Source organism: Abrus precatorius, unplaced genomic scaffold (genome assembly GCF_003935025.1).
Source record: "Abrus precatorius isolate BTA unplaced genomic scaffold, Abrus_2018 Scaffold2, whole genome shotgun sequence".
Lineage (NCBI taxonomy): Eukaryota > Viridiplantae > Streptophyta > Magnoliopsida > Fabales > Fabaceae > Abrus > Abrus precatorius.
Window position 1 is genome coordinate 8522024 of NW_020874362.1, and position 16851 is coordinate 8538874.

The 16851-nt window shown below is 32.7% G+C and overlaps 1 protein-coding gene across 1 annotated transcript; it reads left to right on the forward strand.

Moving 5' to 3' along the window:
* The first annotated feature begins 14683 nt into the window (after positions 1-14683).
* LOC113859404 lies at positions 14684-15049 on the forward strand. Its single transcript, XM_027492188.1, has one exon. It carries the CDS (start codon positions 14684-14686, stop codon positions 15047-15049), a length of 366 nt encoding a protein of 121 aa, XP_027347989.1.
* The last annotated feature ends 1802 nt before the right edge of the window (positions 15050-16851 follow it).

Below are 16851 nucleotides of genomic sequence, written 5' to 3' on the forward strand. Positions count from 1 at the left end.
TAGGTACAACCCAAGCTGGAGAAACCATCCAAATTTGAGATGGGGGAATAACTCACATTAGCACAATCAGTAGCAAAGGAACCAATATCAAGGACAACACACTGGTCCAAGTAGACCCCATCAACCACAATAAGCCCCACAACACCGCCAACTATCTTCTTTACGACCTAGTGCATCCCAAAAGAATGAGCCATCATTGGAAGAGCTCATGAAACAAATGGCCATGAACAACATCACTTTCCAGCAAAGAACCGAGGCTAGTATTAAGACTCTTGAAAATCAAATGGCACAATTAGCCTCCACTCTAAGCCAAATCTAATCTCAAGGTTCAGGAAATCTCCTTGCACAGACTGTTGTAAACTCCAACAATGTAAGTGCAATCACCCTGAGATTTGGAAAAGTAATGCAAGAGCTCGCACTACCTTAGGATAAAGAAGATTCAAGGTCTACTCCAGCTATAGTTAATCAAAGTGGATAGGAAAAGACTCAAGAACAACCAAAACCAACACCTGCCCAACAAAAGGCAGTAAAAAATGTTGAAAAAGCAGTTGCTCTACCATTTTCTCAGAGAGTCATCCAGCCAAGTAAGAAGACTGAAGAATCTGATAAAGAGATTTTAGACACCTTTAAGAAGGTAGAGGTAAATATACCTTTGCTGGATGCAATCAAACAAATACCCAGATGCGCCAAGTTCTTGAAAGATTTGTGCACCCGCAGAAGGCATCTTAAGAGTAATGAAAGGGTAAAAATGGGTAGGAATGTCTTTGCATTCTTTGAGAAACAAAGGTCTTCAATGCCTGAAAAATGTAAAGACCCAGGGAGATTTACCATTCCATGCATTACTAGTAATAGTAGGATAGATAATGCCATGTTAGATGTAGGAGCATCCATAAATGTTATGCCATTATCTATCTTTACTTCATTATCTCTTAGACCCTTACAGCCCACAGGTGTGGTTATCCAATTAGCCAATAAGAGCATAACAAATCTAGCTGGAATTGTGAAGGATGTGTTAGAGTAAATGACCTCATTTTTTTAGCTGACTTCTACATTCTGGATATGCAAGAAGGAGACTTAATGAAGAGTGTTGCACCAATTATCCTAGAAAGACCGTTCTTAAAGATTGCAAGAATGAAAATTGATGTGCACACCAGGACACTTACTATAGAGTTTCGAGATAGCATTGTGCGCTTCAATATATTAGATGTTATGAAGCACCCATTTAAAGAAACATTATGTCTTCCAGATTGATCTTTTTGATGCTCTGATGATAGATGAAAATTTTTCTGAGTTTTTAGAAAAAGATATTTCTCTTAATTTTTCTGATTGTATAGACACTCTCATTCGTGAATATTGTAATAATTCTTCTTTGTGTGACACTTGTATTTTTTATTTTTTGAATGCAAATTCTGCAACCACTAATATTGAAGAGATTGAAAAATTAGTAGGGGTAGAATATGATTTATTGAGTTCAGTAAGTACAATTGAATATAACCTCTTGGATTTGAATGTTGTGAAAACTTCTTCTACTAAAAGTACCAAATCACTTTCCTCTATGGAGCAATCTCCCACACTGGAGCTAAAACCCTTACTAGAACATTTGAAGTATGGCTATTTAGAGGCAGATGAAAAGCTCTCAGTGATAATCTCCACCAAGTTGGATGTTGATCAAAGGCGAGAATCCTTGAAGTGATAAAGAGGCATGGGAAAGCCATAGGCTGGACACTCGCTGGTATTCCTAGAATTAGCTCCTCTTTATGCATGCATTGAATACTGTTAGAAGAGGGTGTTAAACCAGTGAGGCAGCCTTAGTAGTGGGTGAATCTCATCATTCTGGACGTGGTGAAGAAGGAAGTCACCAAGCTACTATAGGTTGGAATCATCTATCCTATTTTAGATAGCACTTGGGTCAGCTCGGTTCAAGTGGTTCCAAAAAATATGGACTCATTGTGGTGAGAAATGAGAAAGATGAATTAATACCTATCAGAGTTCAGAATAGTTGGAGAGTCTATATAGACTACCGGAGACTAAACCAAACAACCCGGAAGGATCATTTTCCATTGCCCTTCATTGATCAAATGATAGAGAGGTTAGCTGGTAAGTCTTATTACTATTTTCTTGATGGTTTTTCTAGTTATTTTCAAATTTGTATAACACTTGAAGACCAGGAAAAAATCACTTTTGCGTGTCCTTTTGGCACCTTTGCCTATAGAAAGATGCCTTTTGGCCTATGCAATGCTCTTGGCACATTTCAAAAATGTATGTTGAGCATTTTTTTTACTTAGTGGAGCATTGTATAGAAGTCTTTATGGATGATTTCACTGTGTGTGGCCCATCATTTTCTGCGTGCTTAGTCAACTTAGAGAAAGTCTTGAAAAGATGCATAGACACTAACCTTATGCTAAATTTTGAGAAATGCCATTTCATGGTAGAGTAAGGTGTAGTTGTAGGCCATATTATATCTGAAAAAGGCACTGAAGTAGATCGTACAAAATTAGATGTTATTGCACAATTGCCTTACCCCTCTTGTGTCCGAGAGGTTAATGCTTTCCTTGGCCATACAGGGTTCTAAAGAAGATTCATCAAGAACTTCTCCAAGATTGTCATCCTTCTTTCCAGACTTCTGTAAAAAGAAGCTAAGCTCAACTTTGATGAAAAGTGCAAAGAAGCATTTGACATTTTTAAGGAAACCCTAACCACCACGCTTATCATCTAACCTCCAGATTTGACTAGGCCATTTGAATTGATGTATGATGCATCTAATTTCGCAAGAGGAGCTGCTTTGGCATAGCAGGTTGGTAAGCTTCCTCATATTATTTACTATGCTTCTAGAACCTTGGACCCAGCACATTGTAATTACACCACAACTGAAAAAGAATTATGGGCCATAGTCTTTGCATTGGATAAGTTTAGGTCATATCTTTTAGGGTCAAAAGTTGTGGTTTTTACTGATCATTATGCCTTGAAGTATTTGCTGAAAAAGACAGATTCTAAGCCTAGCCTAATATGGTGGATGCTTTTACTTCAAGAGTTTGATTTAGAGATCAAGGATAGAGAAGTTAAACTCAGAATTTGGTAGCAGACCACCTGAGCATAATAGAGAAAGTTCTTGTACTTATCCCACTTCAAAATGATTTTCCTAATGAGCAACTTTTAGAGTTGTATGTTTCAGAGGTACCCTGGTATGCTGACATTGTTAATTTTCTAGTTGCAAGGGCCTTTCCAGCAAATGCACCGAGATCTAAAAAGGAAAGATTAAGAGTGATGCTAAATATTACGTTTGGGATTACCCTTACTTATGAAAATTTTATAATGACCAAGTTATTAGAAAGTGCATACCTGGTGAAAAGATTCCATCCATACTATAATTCTGTCATGCCTCAGCTGTAGGAAGTCATCAAGGACCCCAAAGGATAGCAAGAAAAGTGTTAGTTGCAGGACTGTATTGGCTCTCAATTTTCAAAGACTCATGGCAAACATATTCCACATGTGAGAGATGCCAAAAAGCGGGAGGAGTGATCACTTGGAGACAGAAGATGCCCCAACAGTCCATACTATATTGTGACATCTTCGATGTCTAGGGTATTGACTTCATTGGACCTTTCCCATCATCTTTTGGTTTTCTGTACATATTTCTTGATGTTGATTATGTCTTAAAATGGGTGGAAGCCAAGGCTACTAGGACTAATGATGCTAGGGTTGTTGTAAATTTTGTCTATAACAACTTGTTTTGCAGGTTTGAAATTCCTAGAGCCATCATTAGTGATTAAGGAAGTCACTTCTGTAATAGCACAATGGAAGTCTTATTGAAGAAATATGGAGTTATACATAAGGTTTCCACTGCCTACCACCCATAGACAAATGAGCAAGCCAAACTCTCTAACAGAGAAATCAAGAAAATACTTGAGAGAGTAATGAAGCTCCACAAAAAAGATTGAAGCCAAAGGCTCGATGACACATTGTGGGCACACAAAACTGCATTCAAGACACCCTTGGGAATGTCACCATATAGGGTGGTCTATGAAAAAGCTTGTCATTTACCAGTTGAGGTAGAATACAAAGCATATTGGGCAGTGAAGATTTGTAATCTGCATTATGACTCAGCTAGGGAGCAAAGAAAGTTGCAAATGCAAGGGTTAGAGGAGTTGTGTCTTAAGTCTTATGAGAACTCAAGAATTTACAAAGGAAAGACCAAGAGTACCATGACAAGATGATATCAAGGAAAGAATTCTGCATTGGTCAAAAGGTCCTCTTGTTCAACTCTCGTCTCAAACTCATGCCTGGGAAGCTTAAATCAAGATGGATAGGTCCATTCACAATCACAAAGATATTCCCTCATGGTGTAGTGAACAAAGTAACTTCACTAGCAAAATCTTTATGCTGAACGAACACCATTTAAAGCATTTCCTACGAAATTCAGTCCCTTTAGAAGAGGTTGAAGAGATTGACTTATATATCCCTATTATGAACTTCAACCACAACCCTTGTCTTGAGTAATTCACTTCATACGTCAAGCTAGTAACATTAAAAAAATGTTGTGTGAGAGACAACTCACAAATTGATTAAGAATTTTAGTTGTTCTTCTGCATTCAATAAGAGTCTTGTATTTGAGCTGTATTAAATGATGAGTTACTGCATAATTCTGTTGCTCAAGCCTTTTACTCTGCATTATACTTGTTAATTGACATGATTTTTTGCATAATTTCAATTTTTACAGGGGCAAATTACAAATCTTGGAACAAATCTATGCATAAATTCAAGGGAGTCCAAGTGCATAGGGGAGTGATCACCTCCACAACATCATGTATGTCACTACAGGGAAGAAAACTGAAGCTCATCATAAAAAAGTAACCACTTCCCTAACTCATAGTGGTTACTCCTAGCTAAGGTATATAGCTCTACTCTATGTAGTTCTCACTTTTGCATTTGATAGTAGTCACTTTTAAAGATTTTGGGTTAATAAAAGTGCACGTAGACACTATCACTTTTGATAGTAGCTACGCGCAGCACTCTGGAAAATTTCACAGGTCAAGCGCCCTTTGGAGTTGCCACTATTGTCTACTATAGTGGCTATGTAAAGCAAATTTTAAGCATAAGGTGATGCACATAGCTACTATCATAACTAAAAGTAGCTACGCACAAGCCATCAGGCATTTAATAGGCGCCCTTATAGTTGCCACTTTTACATTTGATAGTAGCCACGCGCAACACTATTTTGCAAAAATCCATTGCGCGTGTGTACTATGATTTTGAGAGTGATCACGCCCATAGCATATATATATATATATATATAAAGTAATCACTTTCACCCTCCCTTTCACTCTCACTCTCATCCTCTGAGCACCCTCACTCTCATCCTCTAAGCACCCTCACTCTCATCTCTAATCTCTCTGCACCCATCCGCTCGCCTACACTATTATGTGCTAAGGTTCATCAATTTTTGCATTTCTACACCAATTTCCCTTTTTTTGCGCTAGGGTTCATCATTTCACAAATTAGGAATTTTGATTTAGGGTTTCCTGTATTGAAATTGTTGTGTAGAATCTATCATTTAAGGTACGACTACATGATTGAAAGGGATTGGGGATGTTTAATTGGGGTAATTTGCTGCATTTTATCAGGATAGAACCCTAGGGTAGCCACCCTCATATGTGATAGTGATTACTTTGTGCGTTCTGATGAAATAATGACTATTCTAGGTTCGTTTTGATATCCAAAGTGATTTCTCTACACTATGATTCCCTTTCCTATACTTAAACTGCATTGAACTCAACCCTGTTTTGGAGTGGCCACTATCAACTGAGACAACAGTTACTTTATGTGAACCATTAGCACCATGATTATTCTTTTGGAGTTCATTAATGTTGTGGAATGTCTGAATTACTGTATTATTGTATTTCCACCCTTGCCATGTGCCAAACTATGAAAATAGGCATTAAAGTTGCTAGAAATTAATATGAATAATTATTGCACACACATACACATCTTGGTTAAAATTCTGCAGATTAGAAGTAATCACTTTTATTACCAATAATGGTCATTTTGCATGTGTGTGAGTTGCTTGAGTCAACTTCCTTGTACTGCATCACATATAGCTTGCATGATCTTTCTAAAATCTGTTGTATATATCTTGTATTTGACATGCATTTTTCATGTATTTATGCTGCTAAATTAGTGTTGACTTGCACTTTCAAAGTAACCATGTTCACTTGCAGTAGTATACACTTGACTTGCTGTTGCATAACTATCATGATAGGTCCAGATTCAATAGTAGTTACTATCTTTTACCATAGCATTCACTTTGGCAGCATAGTCAGCATTTTGCACTACATTTTCCTTACATAAACCCTGCATAATTGCTGTCACACATGCCTGATATCATCTGCACATAGTCAAACATGTCACTCGAAATTTTATAGTTGTTCTGTGCCTATTTTCCTGCATGAATAATCTATCCTACTGCATCCTGAGGTCATCATTATCACTGAGCACAGTATCTATTTTGGCATTGCATCCCTTCATAGTAACTAATCTGATTTGCCTTTTCACTATTTTGCACCTGCATACCTGCTGCTGCATATAACTATACTTGCATTTCCCTACTTTGTAGTAGTAATTTTCTCTAAAATTCTCTGCAATGTGTACTGTACACCTTTGATGCATAATTTAACTGGACAATTCACTCATTGCTCCTTTTTCTCTTTGCAGCAAAAATGGCAAATACTCCAAGGAAGAATACCCCAAGACCTAAAAGGGCCAGGATAGCTGGTGCCTCCTTATCCAGACCTCCACTTACACATGACCCTAGATTCTGATCATTGGTCCATAAAAATTACTTCAAGGCCAACATCCTAAGAAGACAATTAGTGTAGAATAGGAATTTTGAAATTCAAGAAGGTACCTATCCTCAATTAGGAGGAGATCCAGAGGAGAGGTTAGAACATTTTTACCTCATGTGCTGGAAATGGGTGGAAAGAAATCACCCAAGAGTTCTATACAAATGCCATGAGTGTTAAGGGCGACACTCTCCCACACAGACACAGCATGGTGAGGGGTAAGGAAATTGATTTCACACCTACCGACATCTAAAGGATCCTGAATATCCCAACTGTAGAGAAGGCAGTTAGCCAATTAAATTTTACCACCTTCAGCTACATGGAAGAAAAGGACTACAAGCCCATCCTGCAAGCAATCTGCAAGGATGGAGAAAACTGAGAGTTTGACATGAAGATGTAGCCCAAGAACCTAACAACTAGGCACTTTCTTCCTGCAGCCAAAGTCTTGAGCATTTTTATTCTTAGCTCCTTCATCCCTGTCATCCACTCCTCCACCCTTGCAGTCAAGAAGGCAGAGCTTATTTATGTCATACTCATAGGGATGCCTATCCATGTTGGCTATGTCAATAGTAACGCCATCATGGATATATTGAGCAGAAAATAAGACTCCATGCATTTCCCATCCATTATTGCTATGCTTTGCTAATATGTTGGGGTTGACTTTCATGAGTACCAGTAGAGAGTCAAGCCAGCTCCTTCCATCTCCACAACTATGGTCAAGGAGTTGTTCAAGCCTAAGAAGACCACCGACCTTGGACTATCATTACCTATTGAGTACAGGAAGGGAACTCCACTGAAGATGGGAGAGCAGGTGAGGCAGATTGCCTTAAGCGGGATGCTCTACACTTTGGCCAGAAGGCCATGATGACTCTAATGGAGACCATGATGCTGAACATAGGGAAGAAGTTAGGGATGACCTCAGAGTAGATTTATGATGCCCCTACCTTTATTGCTCCCTACCTTAGAGCAACAGTCCAGAATAACCTCTCACCCTTCACCCTTACTGCACCTCAGGAAGCAAATGAGGATAACATCAGCTCCAGCTCCTCAGAAGAAGCCGAAGTAAAGGCTGAAGATAAATACGACACCCTATCTTCATCCAACTCAAATCAGGACATCATTTAGCCTTAGTTTATTTTTATGTTATTTCCTTTTAGTTACTCTTTTTTGCCATTTCCCTGTATATACTACTATTCCTCATTTCCATGTAGTTATTGCACAATTATCATTTTTTATGTTCTTGCTTTACTTTCAGTTAGCTTCTTTTATTTTGAACAATCTTTTATGCCTCCATGTTTTTATATATATATTATTCACATTTTCGCTTCCATATCTCTTATTGTGTGTCTTTCTGTAGAAAATGCCCTCAGTCCCATCAAGAGGAGCATGAAATTGCCACTGAATTATGAATCCATCTTCTATGAAAGGGTGATCTCTTTGCCTTTGTTTCATATGTGTTTAGTCTAATTTTCCTGCACAGTAATAGATAAAAGTACAAAAATATTTCTAGTACCTTTGTCTTTCAATTTGGTTCAGTTTTTTACTTCCAATTTCATATTTTAATTGCACTCTCCATTCAATTCACAATCATTCTCTGTTTTGTAAATATTTACCATTCTTACCATACTGAACATATTTTCTTGTAAGGTAACCTGCACTCACATTTTGCTTAGTAATTTAATATGCATTATGCAATTTTTGATCTAGATGATTGAGGCCTTCTTTGCACACACCTACCCACCCTAGAACACCCTTGCACCTAATTTTTCTTGTTCTATATTTCCTTCTTTTACCAAACTTAGTCTGCAAAAATAATTTTCTTATCTTAAAAGAGGTATTTCTTTTGAGTTGCATCAAGAGTGAATGCAAGAAACTAAGTTTGGGGCCCTAATCATGATTGTACTTGCTTGAGGACATGCAAAATCTTAAGTTTGGGGTGGTAAGCATTATACATGTCAAGAAAAAATGCTTGAATTTGAAGAAAAGAAATATTACCAAAGTATAATAAATCACAAAAATGAATGAATGGAAGTGAAAGAAAAAGAAAAAGAAAAAGAACAATACAACAAGTCATTTTGATTGAAAAAGAATTTACATATAAGGCAAAATAATGAAAAATATGGTGAAAGAATGCTTGAATCTCATTTCCTATATCATTTAATGCATTCCATTATAGTTATTCACTTACTCAAAAGAGCTTCCTTCTCTTGAAAAACCCACTTGAGCTTTTAACCCTCCTTAATCAAAATTGAACCTAACCTAACTCCATATGTGACCAACAAAGCCCTCATGATAGGTGGTTCATTGTATCTAGGCAAAGGAGATTAAGAATATGGATGATGCCTACTTGACTATAAATAGATTTTTGGAAATTAGGGTTGAGAACTTTTTACACTTTTAGATTTTTACCATTTTGGGGAACACTTGGAGAGCTTAGGTCAGCTTTGGGTGACAGCCAAGGATCCAACTTAGGATTTGATTTATATTTTCTCCTTACTTTTCTTTGATTTTTACATTGGTGTTATTGATTTCTCTTTACTTTCACTTTGTAATTGTAAGACTCATCCTCATGGAGGGCTAAACCTTTTGTAATCCCTAGTGAGTTCATTTAGATTCTTGAATTCCTGGGTTTTGGATGTTAATATAATTTCTTTTCTTCCATGAATTTCTTCTTCCTAATCTCTTCAATTGAATTAATGGTTCAATGAGAGGGACTTTGCTTAATTTACCCTAATTCATTTTAATGAGATTTTAAACTTGAATTACTTAATTCTGGGTTTATTTCTAAGGTTGTGTAATCTTGGGAAGAGAGATTGGAGTCCATTGAATTGCTTAATTCGTATGGAAATATAAGGTTGATTTTCGCTTGTTAAAATTAATTTTGGGGGAGAAGGAAGAGTATTAAATCTTGAGAGAGATAGGAATAGAGTCTACATGAATGAACTAGGGGTTACTAGTTTTTATTGATTGAACTTTACAATTTTGTTTCTTGCTCTTTATATTGAATTTGGAAACCCCCCCTCCCATTTAATTGCTTTCGTAGTTAATGGTAGTGACATGTTTGATAATGATGCACATTCCCAACTAAAGTCATCAGAGACAATCTAGGCTTGCATCCTGGACTACATAAATTTTTTTTGCATATTTTGATGAGGATTGGTGACAAATCTTAATGCAATCTGAACGATTATCACCCAGGAAACAAAGAGCAAAAGGAGGAGAGAAGATTAGAGAAGCTATTCGACAATGCCAAAAATCTTAAAGCACATCTTGAGGTCAATTATAGAGTACAAATCGAAGGAGAGATCTAACCGTGAGGGAAAAAGAAAAACTTTTATAAAGTAAGTGTTCTCCTTTTTATTCATTAGTTTGTTTCTCATCATCCCTTTATCTAATAAGGATTCTCCTTCTTTATTTATTTCTCATCCTCCCTATATTTATTAAGGATTCTTCTTCTTTGTTTATTTATTTTATATGTTCTTCTCTTCTTCTTCATGATTGATGAATCCACACTTTATAGATATTTTATTTGATTTTTATAAAGTTTTAATAGAAAAAAATAGATTTAGAGGCTGTAAATAACATTAAAATCTTATTTAGGTAGAAAACAATAGCTTTCTTAATTTTTGTCTTATTTCCATTAATTTTTGTGAATATATTTTGCAATTTTGATCATTTGAATAATTGTGCAGAAAATTCTAGACAAATTTCATGAATTTTTGGCTCTTTGAAAAAAATATGAACTGAGAGTAACTACTATCAGATACCAGAGTAATCACTCCAGGGAGCTGGTTTCAAGAGATAGGCCAGAGTAACCACTTTCAGATATCAGAGTGATCACTCCAGAAGCCCCAGACCCCAAGTGTCCTGCGCGTAAACACTCTCAGAAATGGGAGTAATCACTCCAGAGACGCCCAGAAGGAAGTGCCATGCGCGTGTTTACTCTCACAAATGAGAGTAATCACTCCAAAAAGGGAAAAAGCTAAAGTTGCTGCGCGTGTTTACTCTCTTGTTTTACAGAGTGATCACTATGGGGCCATGTCAGACTTAGTATATATAGACCTTTAGAAATTAGGGTACGGGGATTGATTTTCCTTAGATTCTTTTACCACTTTTGGAGCATTTTGCAGAGCTTAGGATTCTTGGGTGACAGCCAGGGATCCATTATAGGTTTTAATTTCCAATTTCCCTTGGATTCTCCTTGATTTTACATTAATGTTGCTTATGTTTCTACATTCTCTTCTTTTATTTGTGAAGCCCATCCATATGGAGGGCTAAATTCTCTTGTAATTCCTAGTCAACTCATATGGTTCTTGAATTCTTGAGTTTAATGGCAATATCACTCTTTCTTTCCTTGGATTTATTAACCCCAATCTCTGAATGAAATGAAATTTGCATGAGGGGAACATTGCTTAATGAACCCTAAATTACCCAACGAAATTCTAATCTAAAATTGCTTAATTTTGATTAATCTTTGAGATTGCTTAATCTTAGGGATAGAGAATTGGAGCCCATTAAGATGCTTAATTTTAATTGGGATACTAAAGTTAATTTTCGCTTGTTAAATTAACTTAATTCAAGGGAAAAATAGAGGATTATTGAATCATTTGAAAGAATAGGGATAGAACTCATTGATTGACTAGGGATTACTCTTTTTAATTGATTGAATTTCATTAGTTTACATTCTGTTCTTGATTAAAATCTAGAAATTGACAAACCTCCCCCCAATTTACTTGCTTTAAAATATATGTTTACACTTGTTCGATGTATGTTCCCAACCAAAAGTTCCTTGGAGATAACCTAGGACAACACCCTAGTATTGCATTTATATCTTGCATATTTGATGAGGATTAACGACAATCTTTGTGCATAACGAGTAGTGAAAAATCGTTCCATCAATGATCTAATACTTTTTGCAAGTGTAATAAATAAATAAATGAAAAGAGAAAATTCAATAATTTTTATTTAAAAAAATTCTATAAATTCTAATAATTTTTCTAACCCTAAATTTCTTCTCCCACAGTCAAACCCTAAAAAAAATAAAATCCAAATCCATAAAAAAAAAAATTTAACTCCAAGTATTCCTTTTTTTGCAAACCCTAAAAGAAACTAATTTTTTCTAACTAAATTTTTTTGCAAACTCTAAAAATAATATTTATTTCTAACCCCAAAATAATTTAGTTTTTTGCAAGCTCTAAAACAAACTATTTTTTTTCAACCCTAACAATTTTGCAAATTATAAAAATTTAATTTTTTCAAATCTTAAAAACTTTTTTTTTGTTGGTAGATTCTAAAATCCCTAATTTCTTTGCAAATCCTAGCCTAATTTCTTCATCATTTTTGTTTGCTCTTGTATTTGTTTATTTATTCTATATAGCTCTCATTTGTTTTTTTTTTACATGCAAAAATTCATATTAAAAGGTACATCAATTTTTTATTATTTAAAAAAAAAGGAAGTGTTTTGAATCTACCTAACAGCCAAGCGATTTTGATATAGGGGAGGATTCACCTTTCACGTTGCTTGGATCGTAAAGATTTATTGAGTAGCCGTGTGCTAACTTAAATCCTGTGTAAGAGTGAATTTATTAAAAACAATGATAAAGAAAAATCAAGTTTTTTCAAAAAAAAAAAAAGGAAGAAAATCTTTGAAACTTATACAAAACTCAATTTAAAAAAAAATAAATTACGTGGCAGCTTTGATTCTTTCATTGCATATGGAAGATACGTAGGAGTGAGAACTTAACTTTTCAAGTCCAAATTTTTTTAATTATTTTTAGGTCTTAATATTTTAAGAAAATTTTAAACAAAAAGTAATTCAAAATAATTCTAAAAAAATGAAATTATTGTGTTCATTTAAAAAAAGATAAATAAAACATCAAGATAATATGTTTTAGGATTGTTTTTCTTTAATATAAAAAAAGAGAGGGTAATAACATTATGTAACTTATTCTCTCTCTCAATTCAAATTATTTATTTATTCTTTAACTATGTTTCTTTATTTAAAAAATTATAAAAAAACAAATTTTTACTTAAAAGAAAAAAAATCAAGTTGAATTTTGTTCAAATTTATTTAATATGAAAATAAAAAATAGAATAAAATTTTATAAATAATCCACTTTCCCAATTCAAATTAAATTTTTTAGTTCTTTATTTAAAAATAGAAAATATAAAAAATAATTTTTTACTTTAAGAAATAAAAAAAAATTATGTCATATTTTATTTAAATTTATTTAATACAAAAATAAAAAAGAATAGCATTTTTATAAATAACTCATTTCTTTAATTCAAATAATTTTTTTATTGTGTTTTTCTATTTTAAAAAATAAAATTAAAATCTATGAAAAATTGTAAAAATTTGAAATAAATCTAAAAAAGTAATAATAAAAAAAATTTGAAAATAGTAAAAAAATATTAATTATTTTCTTTTAAAGTGAAATATACATTTTTAAAGTTAAAATAATTTTTGTACAATTAATAAGAAGGTAATCGTTTTAATCAATGAACGTTGTAGGGCACTAATATCTTCTTTACACGTAAATGACCCCCGAACCAAAATCTAGTTTCGAAGATTTTTTTTTATTTGTTTTAATATTTTCTTTAATAAACTTTGGTGGCGATTAGCTAGCATCAGCTTTTTTTTCTACAAAAAACTAATTCTAACATTTTTCTATAATTCTTCCTTTTCTCTACGCGGTCGTCGTCCCATCGTGACCTATGTTGTGACAAGTAGCAATAGCAGTAAAGAGATTCTGGAAACTAATAAATATGGATAACATCATCAACCATAAAGCATAGCAGTAGTAATAGTAGTAAAAGAGATTCTGGAAACTAATAAATATGGATAACATCATCAGCCATAAAGCATTGCTGAGACTCCAACATCTAATAAATGAATACTATTATCAAAATAAATAAATTCATAAGTAACGGTTAAATATCAATAACTTTATCAAAACATAAAATTGAAGAGATTATGGAAGCTAATAAATATGGATAACATCATCAACCATAAAGCATTGCCAAGACTCAGGCATCCAATAAATGAATATCATCAAAATAAATAAACTCATAAATGAATTAAGAAACATTTCATAATTCAATTAACTTTAGTGTGGTTTGGTGATTAAAAAATAATTCATTTGTGACAAGTTAATTTTGTATATAACATGAAACTTTCAATCTCATTGACAAAAGCTATGTCGACAAAGAGGAGAGTAGTTATGAAAAATAATAAAAGGCATAGAAATTTACTTTGTATGAAATACTCAAAATGATTGTAATGATAATGGTGATGCATAAAGTAGTGGAAGTAAAAGGAAAATGATGTACCCATTTTTTATTTTTCACAACATTGATTTTACTATTTATCCTAGTTCATTTAAGCTTTATTTTTATCACTTTTTATTTTTTTTCTTATTATAATTACATTGAATTTATTAATATATCATCCCTTAAAAATTTAAAGAATTTTCAAATCAAGTAAAACTAAGATTTTTCTTAACTAAATAAGATTTTAAAATATGCCTTTTATATTGATAGTTTTAATAAATAGTTTCTATCAACTCCAAGTAAGGATATACTCTTTATTGTCAAATATATTCAAATCTTTGTATGTAATAATATTTGCAGTATTATTATATTATTAGTTTTTAAACTATATAATAAAAAAGGTGTGCGTGTTAGCCATTTTGGGTAGGTAGAAGTATTTTAAAAAAATATAATTGATGAAATTTTTTACATATTTTATTAAATGTAAAGTAGCCTTCGAACCTATAAAATAAGAGTAAGCAATTCCATCTTTCAACACTTAGCTATTCTCTCTCCCTCTCTCTGTAATTTTTTCAACAATGATGGTTGAAATAATTGATCTTACAAATGCACCTCCATCACCACCTAGATCATCTAATGCAACAAAAATTGATGTTTCTGTTAAAAAAAATCAATTTGAGAAAAATCCTATATCCTCAAGGGCTTGTGCAAAATCCAACTCACATCGTCGTAGCCAGGAACAAACTACTCCATGGCCATCCTCAAAATATACCTATGAGCCTTTTGATATTGCTTCTAGGTTTCAACTAGGCGTTCATGGTGAAATGATTGCTACTGTATCTGCACCTCTACCTAAATCAAACACATACCTATTTCCACAGGGAGCTAGCCTCAGTGAGCTTTGGACTCAAACAGAGCATGAGTTTGTGTCCTTCAAAGCTTAATCCAATTAATTTTTAATAAATTTTTAGCCCACTTTTTTTTCACTTTTATGGTGAAAGTAAAGAATAGTGGTAAAGGAAATCAACATTTAATAATTATCAATTAGTTGGTGTTTTTGTAACTACTTTTTTAATTTTCTACAACATTAATTTATTATATATATTTTATTTTGATCTTAGGTTACTTCTAAGGGGAATCATCAAGTATGGAAAAGGGCATTGGAGTGAAATCGCTAAACACTTTTTACCAAACAAAACAGAACAAGAAATTCCAAGTTATGCTACTAGCTTCTTCACAAACCTACTATCCACACACCCTGAGGACTATTGTACAAGGAAACAAACCTTCTTTGCAAATAACCTCATGCCTTTAGACAAGATGAGTGCATCTCCCTCTAATTCCATGCCTATGATTGATAATAAGCCTCAACAAACCCTCATGCTTTTTCCAGAGGAAGCTTCTTTCTTATTGGTCCCGTCAAATGGAGAAGCTAGTAGCAACACCAAGACCAACATGTATGGTTCCCAAATGCAGATAGGTGATGAAAACACTTCTCTGAATGCTAGTGTTAATGGACAAGTTGATTTAGAGTTGCGCTTAGGTAGATGCAAGTGATTGTACCACACATTATGTGGCTTAACTATGCAACTTTTTTATTATTATTTTGTTTACTGTGTTGTTAGGTTTCAATTATGTTAATGTTATCTAGGTGTAGACTTGAAATGTGTTTTTCTTAATGAAATACACCTTTCTTTAATATTTCTCTTAATATATATATTTTTGGAAATCATATCTTTTATAGCAAAAAGGTCAATGTTCTCTTCTTTATTCTTTTGTAGATCTCATGATTTAATTTTTGAGTCATTTTTATTACACCACTAGTATGTGTTTCAAAATATGATGAATGAGATCTCCAATAAATAAATAAAATTTAAATTATTTAAAATATTTAAGGGTCAATGTACATCATAGTATTTAAGAGAATCAATCCACAAAAAAAAAAAAAAGTTTCTTAAGTTGAAGTGAGAAAAATTATACAAATGCTATTAAATATTACTTTTATTGCCTCATTTATTGATTCCAATGTGTTTTAATTCAAGAGATAATTTTAAGGTTTAAATATGTTTTTAGTACTATATTTTATATATTTTTAATTTTTGTCTCTTTAAATGATTTTTTTATTTTAGTCCACATATTTAAGTAAATTATTATTTTTTATCTATCTAGTTAATATTTAATAATATTTTAGTGGATCATATTAGCAATTAGAACTAAAAACAAAAGTTCATGAAAATTATTAACTAAAATAAAAAATATCATTTTAAGACATTAAATAAAAATTTAACTAAAATATGATGATAAAAATATATTCAAACATAATTTTAATGTTATAAATCCATCACCATCAATAATAAAAGAAGAATTCATGGAGATTAAGTTTTAAGATTTAAAATATCTAACTCATCAAACAAACAACTTTAGAATTGTAGTTACCTAGTTGGGATTGTATGTACAAATAAGACACTTTATATTTTAGTCTTTTAATTTTATTTTATTTTTCTATTTATTTTTATAAGTTTTATTAGTCATTTAATTTTTTTTTGTTCTAATTTAATTTTTTAAAATTTAAAATTGATTAACTAATTTTTAATATCAATAAAATAAGTCACTTTCAAATAACTATGTCAAGACAATTGTTATAGTAAAGAAAAGACAAAAATAATAATTAATGGAGTTAAATATAATTAATAGATATAAATTATTTGATTACATTTAAATTGGAAGTCTAAAATAAAATATAAAA

Bases quoted from the DNA above. Each gene is read 5' to 3' on its own strand.
- LOC113859404 (XM_027492188.1), top strand. From the start codon at position 14,684: ATGATGGTTGAAATAATTGATCTTACAAATGCACCTCCATCACCACCT.